At 33.8% G+C, this 22,591-nt stretch overlaps 2 protein-coding genes across 2 annotated transcripts; both read left to right on the forward strand.

Moving 5' to 3' along the window:
- Positions 1-430: 430 nt before the first annotated feature.
- LOC114191790 (guanine nucleotide-binding protein subunit gamma 2) lies at positions 431-4,965 on the forward strand. Its single transcript, XM_028081183.1, has 4 exons — positions 431-1,041; positions 4,353-4,405; positions 4,492-4,536; positions 4,635-4,965. Exons 1-4 carry the CDS (start codon positions 907-909, stop codon positions 4,720-4,722), a joined length of 321 nt encoding a protein of 106 aa, XP_027936984.1. The 5' UTR covers positions 431-906; the 3' UTR covers positions 4,723-4,965.
- A 2,710-nt stretch (positions 4,966-7,675) lies between these two features.
- On the forward strand, positions 7,676-15,036 carry LOC114191699 (pyruvate kinase isozyme A, chloroplastic). The gene is made up of 6 exons (XM_028081049.1): positions 7,676-8,404; positions 8,501-8,591; positions 8,679-8,872; positions 13,040-13,161; positions 13,343-13,821; positions 14,295-15,036. The coding sequence occupies exons 1-6, from the start codon at positions 7,895-7,897 to the stop codon at positions 14,594-14,596; spliced, it is 1,698 nt and encodes a 565-aa protein (XP_027936850.1). The 5' UTR covers positions 7,676-7,894; the 3' UTR covers positions 14,597-15,036.
- Positions 15,037-22,591: the final 7,555 nt, after the last annotated feature.

A 22,591-nucleotide genomic window follows, 5' to 3' on the forward strand; every position in this document is an offset into this window, starting at 1 on the left:
TTAATCAGTAGTTATAGAAAATCAATATTTATTTATTTTTTTCTATTTCTCTGAAACACCTCATTTTTTTTATCTATTTTTTTTCTTGTGTGTTCATCAAACACAGCTAATATGTCCTCTAAGACTGTAAAATCTCATACGGTGAAAATTCCTGATAAAGAACAAAATGGAAAATGAAAAGCAACAGTAACTTTTGTTTGTTTGTGTAAAAAAAGAAAACACATTATACTAGGTAGTACTAGAAATAGCATTTTACTATTCTGTTTTCACACACACACACAAAAAAATAATCGCGAGTGAGAAAGCGAAGTGGTCACAGTAAACAGAGTGAAAACACCGTCACCGCGTGACACTGCAAGAAAATTAAAAAGAAAGTCTGAAAGTCAGAAAGAGAGAAAGAGGGTTTTGAAGACAAAAAAGACACAAAAAATGAGAAACTTAAAAGAAAACCAGCTTTGTTGTTGTGTTCCAATTCCAACAACACAGCCCAAAAACGACAACTTGAAGTTCAACACAAAACTTGAAGCCAAGTTTTCTTTTTTCACCCAATTTTCCGCTCCACTCTCAATCCTTTCAAACTTCACTCCAAACACCCCTTTCTCTCTCTCTCTCTCTTTCTCTTGTGTTCTTCCCCAAACAAACACAACAACACCCTTCTGACCTGTCTCTTTCTCTGCGTTTTCAGTACGCTTAGATCCTGCTCTATTGTTTTCTGAACCCCTCCACCCTGCTTCTATGGCCATCCCTTGATCATGGGGTCCATCAAGATTTATTCCAGAATGCACTCAAATTCACTCACTTCTCTTTCATAATCATAGTAAACTCTTTGCAACCTAGGGATTTTAGATTTTAGATTTTAGTTTTTAGATTTTAGATTTTCCATTGCCACCACCTCACTCTCACAGAATGCAATCGGGTGGGCCTGAATCCGCTAGCCCCGTGACCCACAGGGTTCAGTCTCTATCTTCGGCAGATACCAGAGGGAAACATAGGATACATGCTGAACTCAAGCGCTTGGAGCAGGAAGCAAGATTTTTAGAGGTACGTACTTTTTCTTTAAAATCATCATAATCTATTGGGGTGTTTTGGTCGTTGCTGAAGCTTGATTTTTTTCTGCTACTTTGTTTTCTCTCTGTGTTGTTTTTTTTCTGTTGGCCTTTTGCTTTTTGATGGGGTGTACTTTTTGTTCTTCTGTGTGTCGAAGAGAGATGGTAAAATGAGTTGGGAAAGGTTTAGCTTTTCTTTATTCTTGTGTCGGTATTATCAGAGACAAATGTCATATGTGAGACTGATGAAGTTGCCTACAAATCAACAAAAATAAAAATTTGTTTGGTTGATTGCTGGGGTATTTTTCTGTCACCTGGATTTATGAGTTTTGCTTGTGGAAACACTGTTTAAGAAATTAATGTTCAGATAGGAGGAGAGGTACTTGTTACTGTGGTGCGTGAACCTCATGTCTTGGGGTACCTTCCTCCTGATAGTTAAATAGGGTAGTTGTTTTTATTAAATGCATAGTTCTCCAAAGATACACTGACACTTACATCAATTTGGTCCTACAAGATTTTTGACATCCAATCAGCCCTCCCAATGTTCAATGGTGTGTTTGGATTGACAGTAGGAATCAACTTTTAATAAAAAAAAAAAAAAAGATGGTGAAATCAGCACAAAAGCAACTATTTTGTTGAAACTATGCAGTACCAAACACGCACTAAATTGACATCAAAGTGGTTGAACTTGATGCCGTATATAGCTGGAGAGAAGGGTTGTTTCGGTGTATATTTTAATCTAAGGACTATTTTTTATGTTTATAATCTTTGTAGGATGAGATTGATGTCAGGTGTATCTTTGGAGGACCAAACTGGTAGTTTGGTCCATTGTTTTCCCCAATGAATATTTTCTAGTAAACTCATTTAATCTTTTACATTAATTATTACGCAGTTACAGTTAACAACATTTCTGTTTAGATGATCAAATATTCTTAAAGAAAAAATGCATTTTTAGCCAGCAAATTTGTCTTCTGAAAGACATTTCAACATTTCAGTTGAAGATCAATCATCGGTAGTTCCTGAGTCTGCATTTGTAAAGCTTCATTTGTTGATGCTATGTGGATTTTTCTGTCATTACAGCAGCGATAGAAGCTTGATTATTGAAATAGTATAAATAAACCAATGTTCTTCTTTTCACTCTAATTTTTTGTCGTTTCTTGCTTATTTATTACTGTCGAGAGTTGTGGGTGTGGACAAGTTTGAATTTTCTTTTGTAGGCAACTTCCACAAAGTCCATTTAGTTGCATGAAGGAGCATAGTTTTTGATATTTTGTAATTTTCCTTTTATTCCCTAAAGCTAGACTACGACACTTGTAGGTCTGTCATTCATCAGGATAGCTAATTAATGCAGGTTTGCACTCTGTATTGAATAATCAATGATGAAATATCAGTCTTATTTTGTTGCTCTAGCTCTCCTAGTGTTTGATTCTAGTATATAGTAGTTATTCATGTGTTTGCTTCTTAAAATTGATGCTTTCATTCCTCCTAGTACTGTGGCAGAATTAGATGCTCTACCAATCTCAGCTTAATTGTTCTTTGAGATGTCCCTGAGCCAATCTATTTTATCTCTCTTTTTAAACCATATGTAATTGTAGTTATGATAAAATAATGGATATGCACCTTGACTTTTGAATTTTATGGGTTGCTGAAACTCAGCAGCTGCACTATGTTATGCATTTATGGATTTTACCTATAGCGAGGGAGAGAGACTGAAATCAAGGTTACCAAATAACTGTCTATCTACAAAGAGTCATTTTTAAAAAATGAAACTTTGGCTGACTTTGCGCAAATCAACTTTAGTATTTTTTGTTTATGCAATAAAGTTGGCGTGTCGAGGGAGTGTGCAAGTCTTTTTGGCTTTGAGTATTTCTGTAGTCAGCACAAAGTAAAAAGTTGGAGAAGTTTAGCTAATGTACCTCTCTGTATTTATAATTGCAATTGACACGGTTGGCTTAATAATGGAATATACCTTCTTTGTTAGGTTACCTTCTAATGAGTGTTTACTAGGATTGACAGATACTAATGTCATGAAATAGGGGGCCTTCATCCATTCCAATATAAATCTTGTTGTTTGTATTTGCTTCTCTTTTATCAATAATTTATTACTTTTTGTTTTTATACAGTTTGTTTAATTATAAGAATCAATAATTTGACTGTTTCAATTCAACTCCGTTTGGGAATAACTGAGATTCCATTTCTCAACCAGCAATCGTTAAATTATGAACAGGCTATAGATATAATATGATTTATCACTAGAATCCCTTCAAATTTATGATAACTCTTATTTTATGTGAGCTGGCAAGGTTTTAATTTGGATCATGAATTCTAAGTTCTATGACAAATTAGAAAACTGAAAAATAATAATTTAGATCACTTACAGGAGGTACTGGATATTGAATTAGAGAGTGCTCTAAGAATGTAAGTTACATATTTAACTAAATCAAACTATAATTACACCCTGCTGCCTGCAGTTATCCTTATTCCTTACCAACCTATAAAAACTTCAAATTTAGGTGTGATGGAAACATAGAAACATCAGATTGTGGGTTTGTCAAACTAAAAAGATTGTTGCCAAACCTTTCTTAGCTCTGCTCTGCTTGGTTAAGTATATGCAATTAAACAATTATGTATCGTCATTGAATGTTCAAAGAACTAGCAAAATCCCATGCTATTATTAGCTTCATGAGCATCAATGGATAATAGTTTTGTCAACTCACTTCCTAGTGGGTAGCACCTTTGAACAGGAACGATCAAAAACGTTTTTGGACATGCCTGGGAAGCTGCTTCCTTCCATTCATTATATACCCCCTTGTAGTTAGGACTTAGGAGTCTAGCATTTCCCTTTGTATCATAATCTTAAAGGAGATGGATGGGATATTAAAATTCTCTGGACATGAAATCTCTTTTGTGCATATTATTTGAAAGGTATAACTTTCAGAATACCATGTCGAATATTCTATTCTGGTCAGCATGACTTGATATAGGTTCCTAAAGTGAAAGGAGAAGGTAATTTTGTAGCACTGGACAAAAGGGTAGCCCAATCGTCTCCTGAGTAGTGTTGTTTAAATTTCCCTTTTCCATTTTCCACCTTTTTTTCCCCTTTCTAGCACTTGCAGTAAGGGATTTGGGCATCTGATCTATGTCTTTTTGTGGGATTAGATTCCTTGGTCTTTGATGAACCCATCTGATTCACTTTTCATGGGGAGGTTGTTTGTGATTCTCAGCCTCTTTTATCAATGACTTTATTTATATCCAGTTTTCAAAGTTGGGTTACAAGTGTCAATAGTCACTATAAAATGAATGCAGGAAGAGCTGGAAAAACTTGAAAGGATGGAGAAAGCGTCTACAGCGTGCAAAGGGTAAGTTTAAAAGTAGAATGTGATACCGTAGTGTATAATCGATGTTGGTTTAACTTTAATTTTCCCTCTGGTGTCTGTTTTTCCAGACTGCTCAGCAACGTGGAAACAAAGCCTGATCCATTACTACCATCGTAAGATCTCTCATGTGAACTTGTTCTATTTATGTTTCAACCACATGTTATGTTATGTTTATGTGTGACAAAAAATGTATATGTTTTTGCTTTGACAGAACAATTGGACCCATAAGTCCTACATGGGATCGATGGTTTGAAGGCCCCCAAGATTCTAAAAGCTGCTGTAGATGCTGGATTCTGTGATGAACAATGCTAATTGCCAACCCTCTCTTCTTCCCTTTTTTAATCCAAGATTGGTTTAGAAATTGTGAGTTTTGAAACAATATTGTTATTGGCAATTTTTCATGATTGTTCCTATGTGCGGATGACAATTATAGCAAATACATAGCTTTTATGTTTCAGTTGACAGCTTAATTGCTGAGACGATAACTACCAAGCCATGATGACAGTATATATGTATATAAATTTTTTTTTTTTCATTGCAAATCATTTGGTAGACGATGTTCGTTTAGACAAAGTAGACTGCAAAAGAATCTACATACTTTGCTTGGCTCGTTGAAGTATAAATGATACAAAAAAAATTAATCTCGTTCTAAGTTTTCAGCAACCAACCTCTTGGGAGGTCACAGCAAGATCATGCTGAAAAAGGATAGTGCACAAGTGTCAGTGATCATGACCCTCGGAAACATGTTACCTATGATGTTCTCGACCAAAGATCCTGACATGAGACAAGGACGAATGAGTAATATTTGAATCCTGCAGAATCGAAAAGCTTCGAAATATTCATGCCAAATGTTGTTTACATACACGTTCAAACACATTCAAGTATTGATTTAAAGTTCTTCCTTTTTGTATTTTTTTATTGTTTTATTTTCTGTTTCTCATTACATTGTATAACTTTTTAAAAAATATCATTTTTTTATAATTTTAACTAAAAAAATTAGATAAACGAGAAAATTTAAAATAAATAAACTTAATCCACCAAAATTGGATTGCAAGAAGTTATGCATAATTTTTTGTATATTTCTATTAACTATTCTTTAATGTTTGTTTAGATTGTCTATAAATGATCTGTTAAGACGGTGTATAACACACCTTGACCAGTTAAGTGATCCTTGAAACTATATCAAGATATAATATATGATTCAAAGTTAAGAAGAGTTGGACATTCTTTTTGTGATGACTTACACTTCGATGTAATGAAAATAAAAGGTAGAAACTCAAAGCATTATGAAGTTTAAGGAAATAACGACCACATATATGAATATTCAGATAGTTCAAAGTGATATCTTTCAAATATTCATAGGTTAAATTTAAATGTTAAATATGATTTTGATTTTCTAATTTAGATTGAAATTAGTCTTTTCTTGAAATTTTTGTTCAATTTAGTTTCCAAACTTAAAACATACGTAAATTAATTCATTTTAACCAAATTTTGTTGAGTTTAATTGACGTTTCAAATATTTTTGATCATAGCATTTAGGTTGTTTACATACCGATTGACATGTTTTCACTTTAATATCAATTAAGAAACACGTTTGAGACTTCAAATAAACTTAGTAAAATTTGGTTAAAATAACTAAATTCGTACATTTTTAAATATGTGAACTAAATTAATTCAAAGTTTTGAAAAATGACTAATTTCAATTTTTAACAGAAGATCAGACACAAAAAAAAAACATATTTAACCCTTAATTTAAAACTATTTGAATTTATCATTATTGTCGATATTTGATTTTATATATATATATATATATATATATATATATATATTTATTGTGAATTAAATATAGTCAACATTCTTAAGAAAGATAAATATGATTGAATATGAATTCATTCATTTGATAAAATTGAGTGTTATACTTTTAAGTTGAATTCTAAATTTCCATTGTTTACTATTATATTATTAAATAGTCTTCTAGTATTAGATATAAATTTCAAACACAAATTCATAACATTAATCTATATGTTTCTAGTGTATAGTTCAAATAATCATAATTTTGTAAAAATCATATGCTCACTTATATATTGCACAACATTATGATATATTAAAGTTCTTTACATGATATTTTTTGAAAATTTAATAATATAAAAGTTCACTATTAATTTTTAATCAAATAAATAAATGTTTTTTCATATTAAGAGTTTCATAGTTAGCATAATTAAGAAATTATTAATTTCCAAATTCTCCTTAGAAGAAAGATAAATAACACTTTTCTCTGCAAATTGTTAAACCAAATGAGTAGAATTTTAAAAACTTGTGTCTTCTTTATTCCACCCCTATCAAATAAAAGGAATTATAGATGAAAACAATTCTATCTTTAGATTGCTCCAAATACACGAATCAATCATTCATCAAAAAACACAGTTTTAATTGATTGATGTTATGTTGCTCCTCCAAGGACTAAAGTTTACTCTTTTTTTAACTCAAAGTGTTATTGAGGAACTAGTTTTTCATGATTCATGTAAGGTTTAAGTTTTAGAGAATAATTTCGTGGACTAAATTCTCAGGATCTCACAATCTATATAAGTGGTGAAGTCTCATAATGGATGTTATTTATACATAAAACCCTAAAGATAAACCTCTTTACCACATACTTAAAACAAAAACTTCACCACTGATAAAGAACAAAATTGACTCAACATTATAAAAATTTGGTCTAAAATGGAAATCCTTTTAATAATTTTTTTTTTGGTAAGAAATTAATTATGTGAAAGCTTGCAATCATTTTTTCAGTATTGGCATCAAGTGCAAAATCACATCAGTGATCCAACAGTTTAGAACAGTGAAGCTTTTTGTTTTTTGAGAGAATAGAAAAATGAGTCTTCAACTAATTTTCACACAAAAAAACAAGCTCAATGAAAACAATACTTTTTCCTGTTCAATTTTAAGGGGCATGCAGTACATTACATGATTATCTAATATCCACACAAAAACGCCTACGACTCAATTTCATAACCAAATTAACGGTTGAAAATGTGTAATAATCTTCTATACTTAGTAATTTGTCAAAAAGAAAAATGATATTATTTAACATTAAAATTATTAAACAACTTTTAATGATCAGAAGAATACATAAACATCTATTTACATTTTTATTAAATACAATCATGTAATTATACTATTATTGTAAAATTGATATTGGAAGCATGAAAACTTTGAAAGCTTGTATAGATAAATAGAGGGACAGTGGCATTTACCCTAACGAAAAAACACAGGTCTTAGACAGCACAGAACAGAACAGAGCTCGCCTCGTAGAATCCGCAGTTCCGTTTGGAGGGAGACAAGTGCAACTCCGTTAGTAACGCCCAGCACTCCAAAAAGTGAGACACACTTTCTCTTCACTTCGCATTCGCTTCTCCTTTCATTTCGTTCAACTCTGTTTCTCTCTCTCTCTCTCTGCCACGCGCCGCCATGTCGGTCTCGCATTCCCTCAATCTCCGCCTCTTCGCCCCTCCCCCCACCGCCATTCCCACCCACGCCCCTCTCCCCCCTACCAACCTTCTCTTCCCTCGCCACCGCCGTCTCCCCTACCTCCGTGCCTCCTCCTCCCCGGAAATCCTCGTCTCTGACAACAACGGCGTCCCGGCCCCGCTCTCCGATCCGAGCTCCATCGAGGTGGACGCCGTGACGGAGGCGGAGCTTAAGGAGAACGGGTTCCGCAGCACGCGGAGGACGAAGCTGGTATGCACGGTGGGCCCCGCCACGTGCGGGTTCGAGCAGCTGGAGGCCCTGGCTGTTGGAGGCATGAACGTGGCGCGAATCAACATGTGCCACGGCACGAGGGAGTGGCACAAGGAGGTTATTGACCGCGTCCGGCGGCTGAACCACGAGAAGGGCTTCGCCGTCGCCATCATGATGGACACTGAAGGCAGTGAGATTCACATGGGTGATCTCGGTGGCGCTTCCTCTGTCAAGGCCGATGTACTTATTTATTACCCTGTTCACTATCACTCCCTTCCGTCCTTTTTTTCCTCTTCAACACTCACTCATTCTATTTTATCACTCTCTTGCTTTCAGGACGGTGAGATCTGGACCTTCAGTGTGAGAGCCTTCGATTCAACTCTCCCCCAACACACCATCAATGTCAGTTATGAAGGCTTTGCCGAAGGTTAACCAACTTCTTCGAACATTATTTTTTTGTTAGTAGTTCTTAACTGCTGTGAGGTTGTTGATAGAATGTGATGTGATGTGGCAGATGTGCAAGTGGGGGATGAACTTTTGGTGGATGGAGGAATGGTTAGGTTTGAGGTGATTCAAAAAATTGGCCCAGATGTCGAATGCCGTTGCACTGATCCTGGCTTATTGCTGCCGCGAGCCAATCTCACTTTCTGGAGGAATGGTAGTTTAGTCCGAGAAAGGAATGCCATGCTCCCTACTATTTCTTCCAAGGTTGCTTGTCCCCCCTTTGCCTTTTGCTTACTTGCATCTCTTTATTGCTAATTTTGTTTACCTGCATATCTTTAATTTTGTCATTTACTCTATCTTTATCAAACAAACAAAGCTTGTCAATGCTGTAGTATTACTATCATAGTGTTATCCAATCCGAGGTCACAGTTGGGAGTAATTGGTGCCCATGGGCCCATAACTCTGGCAACCATGAGTGTATCGAGTTATAATACTAAGGTTTATTGTTGTAGAACTCTGACATCCCCCTCGCTGTAGTTTGTTGGATACAATATACCTTAACCATGCAACTTACAGAGCAATATGCTTCCTAGTTTCCACTTCAACTGTTAATTGGTATCTTGTATTCCATGTTATTCCTACTTAGTGGGAAACATTCCACAAGATCCATGTATTGACGCTTGGACTCTTGGATATGCCCACTGCCTGATTAGTATGCTTAATGCCTAAGTAAAAAGGACTCGATCCATGTTTACCATTTCTTCTAACCTTACACTGATTGTGTTGTTGGAAAATGTTTTATTACATCTTTATGAGTTCCCAAACTGGTTATCGTAACATTTACATTTTTTATGGCAATAAAGACATGCTATACAAATTCCTACATTCTAAGAGTGAATTTTAGAACAAAAGAGTGTCCCATATTCTTGAATTATGTAAATAAAAGTATTACATTGATATTTTGTAGTTTTGAACTCCAAAGTGTATTATGTTGTTTAATTAAATAGTTGTAGCAATAACAAGTTTGTTTATATCGGCTTTTTATCCTTTTTTATACCTAAAGATAATGTTACCCCTGAAAAGCTGTCTCTCACCTAGATAAATTATTAGTATCTTAAACTATCTCATACGTTCCAGTTATCACTTAAAACACTTACATGAGTGAAATACTCTAAACACACTCTGCTTTAATTTAAACTTTCTGAACATTTTTTATGTACCATCATTATTCTATAGTTTTGTGTTGGTTGGTTCTAGGCATGTCATATGTAAGTAGCAGTTCTCTTGATTAAGGGCATTTTTGGGAGAGTTTATTCATAGTTTATTTGGACTTATTCTGTAACACAAACAGTTTTGTAAAGTGTCTAAGTAAACTAAAGTAGCATGTTATGTCTATAACCTATTTCCAGCTTATTTCCTATAAAACATAGCTTATAGAAAAACATTTTAACCCTATTTCCTTTTTCACTAAAGAATCAACTTATAAGTAAGTTCTTACATGATGTATAAACAATTTATATTAGTGTTTAATTAAGCTGTTTTCTCAAATGCATCCTAAATATCCAGAATTAGTGATCTTTGTCTTGAATCAATGCATGAAGTTTAAGATAAGTGCAGTGAGTTCTTATCCCCGACAAATTATCTATATAAATGACATTCTGAGGACATATGTCTGGACTGCTTTCTCTTATTGCTAATATTAGTTAAACAAATAAATTAGGAATTTATAATAGATATTATCATGTAGAGCCAATCGACTAATAATGGAGTTACATGTTAATTGTAACTTTTGAGGATTCTAAACTGTATTGGTTGGACGCTATCTTAGATATAAGGGAAAGAGGGGGGAGGACTAGAGAGGTCGGAAATCATTAGATAGTTTGGAATGGTTGTTGCCTTTGGGAATAGAAGTTTTCCTTCTTTGATAGGTTTTATTTCATATAGTTTTGTTCTGGTCTCATATCTTAGGGAAACAAAATCAGGAACAAATTTCCTTCTTTGCTCATCAAGTCGATATGTGATTTCTTTACTTCCTCTCTCCTCACCTAAGGAAAAATGTAAGGAGAACTTTTTTAACCTAGGTAAACTTAAGAACACTAAGGCCAAAATAGTTCTCCCCTTGGCAAGATGAGTGAGTGTTTTATTTATAGAAAAAGAAAAGTCATACATGATCTCCACTCCCTCCCAAAGTCAGGAATCTTCCCGTTATGAAAAATATCTAGTAACCCTATCCTAACTTTCTGCCGAAAAACTTGGCCTAGATCCTGCTCGATCCAAATTCTGCTTGGCCCAAATCCTGCTCGAATTCCTAGTTTAGCCCAAATCCTGCTCACATTCCTTGCTCGTCAGCTCGGCCCATGACAAATATTTAATGAAACTCATCGTTTTATAATAAATATTTACCGGGTCGGAATCGAAATGAGCATGTTGAGGTCCTCCATTTCCTGGACAGTACAAGTTTCCATACCTGCAATTTCCTTTGCGATCATAGCCTTGCTCTCTGAGTATTTTTCTCTTACATATTGGTAAACACCCAAACAATTGAAGAACTCACCCTTAGAAGAAATCTGATAAAGGGGGAGTATCAAGTACTTAAATATTCTGCTAAACATCCCATACTTCTCAATTTGATAACCAATTTTTAGAGCTGTGAAAACGGGTAACCCGGCTCGACCAGACTCGACCCACCACAGGTTGATCACTTAGTGAGTCAACCCAACCCAACTCACTTAGCGAGTCAAAAACATTTCAACCCGACCCGGCCGACTGTGAGTTGGTGGGTTAAACGGGTTGGCTCACGGGCTCACTTAATTAAAAAAATATAATTTTTTATTTTATTTCTGAGTCAAAACTAGATTATAATTCTAATTAAAATCTAAATAAACTTTAATACAATCCAAATACAAACTAAAATCACAAAAATACAAATTATCTATGTGTTGGCTAAAAAAAAACCTAATATGATCCAAATATAAAGTCCAACTTAACAAAAAATACTTGTGTGACCCTTTATTTGCGGGTTGGTGAATCAACCCGGCTCATCACGGGTTCAACCCGGGTTCTAGGTAAGCCGGGTCAAAAATCAACCCGTATTTAAATTTGTAAAAAAATTTCAACCCAACCCGGTCTGAACCCGTGGTGAGCCGGGTTGATTCGCGGGTTCCAACCCATTTTGACAGCTCTACCAATTTTCTATCATATTGCATGCCTCACACTCTAGGATGACATCTTACTCTCGGTGACACTTCACTCAAATTCTCCCTTGGTCATAACCATCCATTGGTCAGAATTCTTTGTTGATAACTCTTTTTGAGGCACAATCTACAACCATCTCTAACACCAATTCATGAGCACCCAAACACTTGGGAACCCACCCTTGAAAGGTAGTGGGTAAGGGGGAGAATCAAGTACTTCAATATTCAACTGAACAATTTATGGGACTTGACCTGCTCCGCAATACCCAAGTCCCCATAACATAGGCAGTTTCATTTTCTATCAACTGTTTTCAGATCTCAGGTCTAGTAGTCGTGGCATGGGGTGCTGGATTCAACAATGAAAAAAGTGGGAAAGTAGTGAGAGGTTGACATTATTGAAAGATGTTTGAGTGTTGGAGGAAGGAAGAACAAGAGACAAGGGCATTAGAGAAAATTGAAAAATCCAGAACTTGAAGGAAATATTGCATATTGACAGTTGATCAAGGTGGATTTGCTGCAATAGGAAATTTTGCTGTAAAGGCTCTTAGGGTTGTGCTTCTTTGCATTGGTAGCTTTGGTGGAAACTGTGCAACTCAAACAACTTAATTTAAGTTTGTGAAGGTGGTGCAGAAGTAGTTCCTGCTTGAGTATAACCCAGATATACCAGTCTATGCACTGGATGAAGAGCCAAAATGGGTGTGATGTGATAATTTTGGGAAAGGCCATGATAACAGAGTGTTGTTTGATTCCTTGAGATATTATTTAGGTTATATTCCTCCAATTTATCTAACTGATCCCCTAACTATTCTAACTGTTTTGCACTAACTATCCTTGATCACTTTTCCCTTCCTTTCCCTTCGATTCTTAAGTATCACCAAGGGGAAATTAACAACCTATTTTGCATCATTACCTGCCCTTTCTCAGCTTTGGGGAAACATGTGGACTTTGATGATGTTGATCTTGGTTCAAGTTAATGACAGAACCATGTCCAAGACCTAAATTTTTGAACTTTGCATTGCATATGGTGATGGCAAGTGATTTATCATGGTGCATTGGGGATCTATATGGGTTTCTATGGATTTCTAAATTCTAATAATTATCAATGCAAATTTTGTGGGCTTTATTCTTTTAGCGGTTCATATTAATTTCAGGTGATTCATGTATTGAAGCCAAATTTCCTTTAAGCGGAGATCTGTCCTAGATAATTTAATTCATTTATCTAATTTTCCATATGCAGGATTGGTTAGACATTGATTTTGGTATTGCTGAGGGCGTTGATTTTATTGCCATTTCATTTGTGAAGTCTGCTGAAGTTATTACTCATCTTAAAAGCTACATTGCTGCACGGTCTCGTGATAGGTATGCACTGAACCTTAATTAAATAATGCTATTTGAAACTATTATCAGCATCTTATTATAATTATTAAGTACCACTGACCAGAGTACTTTTATTATTTACCATTTTTGTTATATTAAGAAATCACAGTTAACTAGTAGCACAGTTGACACAGTTTTATGAATTATGAATCTGGTGATGCAGTGATATTTCTGTCATCGCAAAGATAGAAAGTATTGACTCATTGAAGAATTTAGAAGAGATCATCCAAGCGGCAGATGGAGCTATGGTGGCACGAGGAGATTTGGGTGCTCAAATACCTTTAGAGCAGGTTCCATCTGCTCAACAAAGGATTGTTCAACTGTGCAGGCAATTGAATAAGCCTGTTATTGTTGCTTCTCAATTACTTGAATCCATGATTGAGTACCCTACACCTACAAGAGCTGAAGTTGCAGATGTTTCTGAAGCTGTCAGGCAACGTGCTGATGCTTTGATGCTTTCTGGTGAGTCAGCCATGGGCCAGTACCCTGACAAGGCCTTAACTGTTTTAAGGAGTGTCAGTTTGAGAATTGAGAAGTGGTGGAGGGATGAGAAACGCTATGAAGCTATGTTGCTCCCATCAGTTGGGTCTTATTTTTCAGAAAAAATATCAGAAGAAATCTGCAATTCTGCTGCTAAGATGGGTAAGCAACCTTTAAACCTCAAACTTGCGTTCTTTTCATTATTTTAATCTTACCATCTACACTTTATGACTTAAACTGTTGTCTATTTGTTTTTGATTTGTTGCATTGGTGTATATACTGTTCGAATTTAAATTACTTTTTATAGGTTGCAATACTACTTTCCAATAGTTAAGCTTTATAATCAAAGTACTGAGCCTAAAACCATAATACACGAGGCTTGTTTATCTTTTTCTTTACCATATATAAGAGGTTTATTCTATTCTTGACCATTAGTTTTCTTTGACGAGGAGTTCCACAGTTTATAGCTTTCACATATCTGAAACACTATATAATGATTATTGACTACATAGTTAAAACACTAGTTTCACTCATAATTTTCAGTCTCATCTAATCCAAAATCTCTTTTCTATTGTTAGTTTTGTTTGTTTTTTAGTTGTCTGATGATGGTGCTAACTTGTTTTAAACTTTGGCAGCCAATAATTTAGAGGTGGATGCACTTTTTGTGTACACGAAGACAGGGTACATGGCATCTTTATTGTCGCGATGCCGTCCTGACTGCCCAATCTTTGCTTTTACTACCACTCCATCTGTGCGGAGGCGTCTCAATCTCCAGTGGGGTTTGATACCTTTCCGTCTGAGCTTCTCAGATGATATGGAAAGCAATCTCAACAGAACCTTTGCGTTGCTCAAGGCCAGAAATCTCATCAAATCAGGTGACCTTGTCATTGCAGTCTCAGATATGTTGCAGTCAATACAAGTGATGAATGTTCCTTGAGAACATGTTTCATTCCTTCTGAAAGCCAACATAGCCGTTTGTTCAAAACCTCGGATGCTGCTAGATTGCTAAATTGGGACCGAGACTTCATGAATGAATTTTGTCATCCTGCTTTTTAATTTATAGGACGCAACTAAGTTTGGGAGAGTTTATGTTATTACGATGAAGTTCTCTATTTTAATGCATACACCTTGAAGCTTTAGATTTCTTTTAGGCGAGCGAGGCGATATAGTGGATAGCTACCCTTTTTTAAGTTGTATGACATATCAGCATTGTTGTTTTATATCTCTGTAGTTTGTATTAGCTTACCACTTCAATGTTGGCTAAAATGTGAAGTTTTCAAAAAGATTAGTCGCATATCATTATGCACAATGTATTTGTTCTGGGCAAACTCAATGCTAGTAGAATAAGTAAATCGGCATCCAAGTATTTTTAGAAGAGACTGTACTTTGTTGGAATTGTAGAGGTTGTTTAACAGTTAAGTGCACAAAATTCAGGGGCATGTGTAATTACTCTATGTGATTCATACTCGGTTTTAAATTGGGTATTTTCTTTTCCTTCACATCCATTTCTAGAAGAAAGAAGATAGGTCAAGATTTTTATACAATTGGGACCTGTTATGTTACTGTTAGTGGGGATGTCCACTCCAGAGCCAGAGTGCTGTGGTCAATACATGTCAGAATGGCGCATCTTGTTGGATTGTAGTTGGGTTTCATTGGGCTAGGTAATCTGATGATTTTGGGCTTTTTCTTCCTGTACCACATTATTACTAACTGCACCCAATACTAAAAGAAAAAGGCTAAAATATCTTTTCTCACTATTGCAAAGGAAGAAGAGATGGAGAGCTAGCTCCAGAAGTTTGCTAAAATACACACCTAATGTATTTTGGAAAGCTTGTTTTGAAATGCTTTTTTCAAGCTTGTTTCAGAAATTTTGTTCTTGAAAGCTTGTTCTAAAATGAATTTCATGCGTTTCAGAAAACTTGAATCGGAAATCATATTCTAAAAATCTTTTTCCAAAATTTCTATTATGAAAATCCTGTGTCCGAAATCATGTTCCAGAAATTCCTGAAAGTTTGTTCTGGGTGATTTCCAGAACAGGTAATCAAAACCCACATTTTGGAAAGTATGGGGAGTGCAGGAAGAAAAAGCCGGATTTTGTTGGGCTGGCATTAGGCCCACATTGGGTCCAGAAAAGTATTGATTTTAGAATACTTCAGTTGCTTCACTTGACAATATTAGATTGATACTTTTAGGATACAAGTAGATCGAGGAAAGGAAACGAGTGAGTTTCCCAAAGCAACGTTTCCTTCATCTTTTTATGTTGTCCATGATTGGCTTTGAGTAGAACCTCATTTACTTCACTGTTTCTTTCGTCTTTTTTCTTTTTAGTTGGTTCCTTGCGGGCAAAAGCATGTAGAATGCACGCTACAAACTCAAAGATTAAATCTTAAACGGATACGCGTTGGCTCATTCACAAAGCATCTGTTAAAGGTTTGAGTTTGACAAATTTATTTTTCCAAGAAACTGGTAATACACTGTCCATGCTTTTACACAATGTAATGCTTTCTTTAGAACATTCTTTAGACATCAAATTCAAGTCCAGTTTCCGTACAATTATGCTTAAGACTGATAAAGAATGGAATTATTCGATATTTTTCTTTCTTATGTACCCTACCACAATATATACGGTTATGCCATAAGTGAGAACATAGAAAATGGATGAGGACATAATGCCATTACCACCAAATCTTGTACTCTAATTATTATTACTTTTAGTAACATTCATAAGTTGCAAATCTGAAATCTGAAGCAAGGTGTTGCTCAGCCTTCTTCACACTTAATTTTTAAAAGCGACAAAGTATCTACTCAACAAAAATAATGGGAATCCCCGATCAAATTTGATGGGAAGCTGCATTGTTCTACTTATAAAGATTTCATTAAGGTGCATCAGTTTGTAAAGTACACTATTGAAGAAAATTGATGTATCTCATTTATAGCATTTGTTGTTTCTTGTTAAATACAGATATCAGCCATTAAAGTTAAGATATAAAATCAGTTTAATAGCTATACATTGTCAATGTAATACTTTTTACAAGACAATAAATCAGAAATGATTGTTAATACAATTTTTAAGATAATCACCATGAAAGTCTATAAACTGTTTGATTGAATGACAGAATAAGATTACTTATATGGTCAATGCACAACCCTGTTTCCTCAGTCTAATTTGATTATTTTTACCTGTCAGTGAGAGAAAAAAAACTGTCAGCAAAATTTGTTTACTTTTTTTATGTAAAAACAAGACTAGCATTTAAAAATATTACATTAAATGTAATGTACTGGTTGTATTTTTTAAATCCATTGTGTATACAGTACTGAGTCCTACAGTATAAATGAAGTTATTGAATGTCATCTGCCTCGTAAATGAACTCAATTGCAGTGAGTAATTAAAATTTTTGACTGAGTGATGGTATTTACAATTTTTATATGGTCCCCTGAACAGGTACCTTCCTTGGCTTGTTTGTCCTCCATTTCAGGCCAACCCCACCCAGAAAGGGGAAAGGGCCAAAAAGGAAGGGTGAGAAAAAGACGTGGGATGGGTAAGTGACCTTAACTACATTGATAAAAGTCATATATATATGCAGTGTTCCAAGTCTTTTTAAGCTGCTTCCAAGTAATGCAAAAACTCCATAGGTGACCCTTTAACTTTCACAATTAAAATTTGAATAGTGGTACAACTGCTCTTTTTGTTCCTTCTTTATTGTTCTTTTCTCTTTAACTTGAACCTCCAAAGAACCTAAAGATACACATAGAACAAACGAAAGAAGAAATTAAATACACAAAAGAGAGCCCACCCTCTAAAAGACCAAAAAACAAAAGGAGAGAAGATGCTTATCTGCATACAAATTTCACATGTATACATGCATTCATGTACCAATATCTTTCACTCAAGTTAAACACAAACAACCTATAAGGTGCCTTGTTCTCATCATCTTAGCCACATTGCTTACAGTTACAGGCATGTTTTTTAGAATAAAATTGTTATAAAAAAAAAAGTAACTATTGCATGAAAAAAGATCACGCAAAACACTGAATGCAGTACATTTATAACACCTTGAATTTGTTTAACCAGAGTATTCTGAACTTATCTGTGATATGCATTAAGTAGTGGCAATATTATTTCCTTTTTCTGATAGCAGAATAACTAGAATGGTGTGTTAGGAGTCAGAAGTATTGTACTGCAATCAATTGAAACCACATAGTAAAGTGGCCTTCAACTTACCACACAAGGCCAACAGATTCGGCTCAAACTATCAAACTCCAACTCCATAATTCAGTGGACCCGCATTTGCAATTTCAAGTTGGGGAAAAAGATGTGAAGGTAACTTGAAAACTTGAAGCAAGCAGCATATAACACCTGCTACACTACCCATTATTATGGTCACTGACAAATGACATAAGGTCCTCATAGTCCTCAACTTAATCCCCAGTTGGGGTTTGGTTAGTAAATATCTGCACTCACAAAGATCATACAAACTGAACCTTTGATCGCCACACGTGAGAAGATATTCTTTGCTGAGGTTAAAATCACTTGATTCAAACGGGTGGTTAAATCATCTAAGAAAAAAAGTGTAACTCTGATGGATTTGTAATTTTGTGAAATTTTTAGCATCATCACAGTGGACCCCACCTGGAAAACCATTAAGTGGCTCACAGATTCATCATCAGCCATGACTCTTTCAGCCCATGATGTGTATAACATCATCATAGAACAGTTAAAATGTGCCATTATTTGAGCACTCCTATAGCTCAAATCAAATCAATGGTACAAACTTAGTATCAAGCACTGTGTTTGGCTTTTGGCATGGGAAAACTCAACAACAAACAAGAGTAAGCATAAGTACTCACTGTAAAACACTCTTCCTGTTCAACATGATCTGAGTTTATGGTAAATTTATTAATTTCTAGAATTATTATTTTAAGACTCACATCAATGGTAATATCTTACGGGTTTTAATTAAACTCCAAGCAAACAAAAATGCCATAGATGGTTTTTTGGTGGGGAGGAACATGGTCTGAGGAATGGGGTCCGGGGCATCATGTCCTGTTTGGCCTTGCTTATCAAACACTTTGTGTCCTTATCAGTCATCATCTGCAGTTTTATTTTATTTATCTGCCTAGAAAAATTAATGTAGTTGAGACACCAACTTTTGTTGCAATTGATACAAACAAACACATATTTATTTATTGTTTGAATAACCCACGATGAAGCGGCCATTAATCATGATGATAGGCCACAGATATGAATGTGAAGTGTTTATCATATTCACAGCAAGGAAAATAATCGAGCCGTAAGACGAGTTCAAACGTCTCGTAAGCAAGAAGATTGAGCAAGTACACTCACAATTATTGCCTCAGAGCCATTATATAATTCACAAATCTATATCAGCAAGGCACCGTAATAGCATAATAGTTAGATATATTGAAAGATTGATAGATATAGACCGATAAGAAAGAGGATTTGAATTAATAAATGGTGTGTTTGGACAATAGCTGCTATATCCATATCAATTAGTGGAACTAACAAGGTCAAACAAAGCCTTCTTTATCATTTTATACACCACACTCTAACTCTGTCAGCAAAATCAAATATTACTTACTTGCAATCAACAAAAGTGGGTCCATTCTCATGTGGCACATTGCTTCAAATTATACAAACATGAGATTTCAAAAGGGTGACTTAGGTGAGCAAGATATACCAGTTGACTAGGTATACGGGTAAATACTAAATGATGGCATGGTAGGCCAACGATTGAGGTACTTTTGGCAAGTGTGGACAGTGACCACCATGTTTCACAATACCCTCTCTCTATTTAGCTAAGTGGTTAAATATGGTGGATACCTATTCTCTAGTTTTCGGTTGCTTTGCTTCTGTTGGGTGGTCACCCACATTTTTGACTCACCGCATCATTATGCTTTTCTATCTCCAATTATTTGTCATGTATTTTGAGCATCTTCATCACTTTTTATTCTCGTGGCTTTGCTCTATAAAAGAAGAGGGTAGCAATTATGTATGTGTGGATGCATATGGTAGTGTTACATGTTAAGAAGTGAAACTTAAGTCTAAATTAATCTCAGATTGGTTTATAAGGTGATACAAAAATGTCTTCCTTATCCTTAGTCGATGTAGAATATTCAACACATCCCTCCCACGTCCAGATATATACATCTTAAATGTAAGACTAGACATAATAAGTGATTAGCGGGCAGCACGATAAATCTAACAAACAATAAATCTCATTAGGATAGACTCTAACTCATAAACTCTAATATAATATTAAGAAATCTAACTCAACTTAATAAAATCGGTTTTTAAAATAAGGTTTGCATTCATTTATATAATATAAAATTGTGTTATCCTAAAGTGAGATCTCCAACATTTGTGGGTTTGTTTCACATGAATGAATTGTTCTTAAATATGTGACTTTTGGTTTCTGGGAAAGATGTTAAATTTAAGGAAGTTCCAAATAAGTTTACTCTGCACACTACATTGACAATCGATCTAAAACGGCCTAGCTAGATTACATCGATTGATCTCGACATTCCATGGAAAATGTGACGTAAAATCTTCCTACACCGAAAGTTAAAAGTGTGGCAATAAAGTGAAAATTGAACGAAACGAAAGTAGCAAATGAAAACTAATCTAAACCTACTCATATTTTGGTAAATTGAAAAAAATGAGAATGGAAGTTCGCGAAAAGAAGTTGATGAATGAAAATGTCCCTTTTGTTTTTTTTATATCCTACAAACATTTCACGTTTCTCTTTCTCTAATTAAAAAAAATAGCAAATACAATGTGTTTAACCGAGTTATGAGTTATTATTGAGGAAGAATATCCAATGTTTGGAAGGATGGTTATGAATGATAATGAGGACAAGTTCAACTTCAATAAGAAATAAGTAAGAATAGAGATTTGTTTGTAAATGATGTTTTAATATTAAAATAAGCAAGTGAATGAATAAATAAGAACATAATGTAAAATAATTATAAGAGCAAATGAAGATGAAGATGAAGATGAGAAAAAAAATCATATTTATTAATTTGAGAATGGAAATGAATATAATTTTTTACTTGAATAGTGAAAATGAAATACTAAAATCCACACCAGGAATTGCCTTCTCTAATTATAATTGAATATACTACTAAAAAAAGTTAATTGTGAGAGATATTATATTTTTTTTTAGAAAATGTAAAATATGAGACGTAACAAAGTAATGAAATATTAGTTTTCATAGTCTATTGCTTAAGAAACAAATAATTAATTCATTAAAACTAATCGTGCAATTACAAACTTAGTTTTAATTAATAATTTATAGATTTAAATTTTGTTCTAAAATTAGTCGTAGAATTAAATAATGTAGAAGTAGTGATTATATTTAAACACCCCATATTATATTTTGAAGAATATTTTTTTCTTGTCAATGTTTGTGAGTATTGTTAAGATAATCTACTTATGAGTTATGTCCCGTAAATAAATTAAGGATATTAAAAGAAGTTAAGATTTTATATGTATGAAAGTAGACTGGTGTTTTGTTTATAATTGAGATAAAATAATAATTTAATCTTCTTATATAAAGGACAGAAAGAGTATAGTACAAAGTTACTGTACCACTTGTTGAATAAACAAAAGAGTGGACCTGTGCTTTCATCAAAGACAATAAAAGAGAGAGAAAGAGAATAAATGGTGATTATATATATATATATATATATATATATATATATATATATATATATATATATATATTTCTTATAGATATATGGTTTTCCACATTTTAATGGTATTTTTATAAGAATGTTTTATCAATAAAAATATCATTTTAATATGGATATTGTAGATATGAGCTTTTTAAAATTAAATAAACTTACTTATATAATAAATCTTCTTTAACTTTAAAGTAATATTCATAACCCAATACTAAAGTAATATTTTTATTGATAGAAACTTTAGTCAAAAAAGTTTCATCAAGACTATTTCTACTACTCTTGAGAATATAAGTTTTTTTACTGTAAGTCATATTTGTAAATTATATAACACATATAAGGTTATATTGGTATAATATTTAATAAATGTTAAATGATTTAATAACTCTATATTGAATTATAACTACAATACTAGAAAAATACATTTCATTTATTACAAGTTCTATTAGACTTTGAATTAGTAAAGTCTTCCCTCTCAAAATGGTCAAGGTCCAAGATTCTTTCATTAATAAAATAATCAATGCTAGTTAGTAAATGAGATTACTAATATTGTAGCATTTTCTCATATGCAATCAAATACGTAGCATCCACCAAAATAACACACAAAATTGAAAGGGAGATCCAGAAAAACAAAACAAAAAATAAATTGTACCATACAATTATGATTTTGTCCACATTTTTCGTCTTTGTTTTCAAAGGTGTGTTTCTTTACCCGTTTATAGAAAAATCTGATATAGTTTTTTAAAAAATTAAAAGTATTTTAAATTGATACAAAATATTATTACTATTTATTTTCACATGAATAGGAAAAACCAATAGAACGGTTATATAAAAGAAGAAGTTCAAACATCAAACCACATGAGAGCATGTTATTTGTTCAGTAGAATTGACTGTTGACTACCGAAACAAAAAGATTATGGATGAAATGAAAAATTAAACAAAAAAAAAATATCAGTGAACATATTTTAGAAGAGTTAAACACTCATAAAATGTAAGCACTAAAATCATATTCAAACTATATAAATTTGATCTTGCAGTACCATCATCCCTTATGCATTATTTTTAAATATTAAAGTTTGAAAAGTCAAACCCTAAATCTGAGGTTGAATGAGTCAATATTTAATATCACACATTGCTTGGACCAAATGGAATCTTAAATAAAAGCCGATCAAATATAAATGTAAAAAATCAATATTTAATAAAATATTTTATAGTAAATAAATAGTTTTTT

Source organism: Vigna unguiculata, chromosome 7, assembly GCF_004118075.2.
Source record: "Vigna unguiculata cultivar IT97K-499-35 chromosome 7, ASM411807v1, whole genome shotgun sequence".
In the NCBI taxonomy this organism is placed as follows: Eukaryota; Viridiplantae; Streptophyta; class Magnoliopsida; order Fabales; family Fabaceae; genus Vigna; species Vigna unguiculata.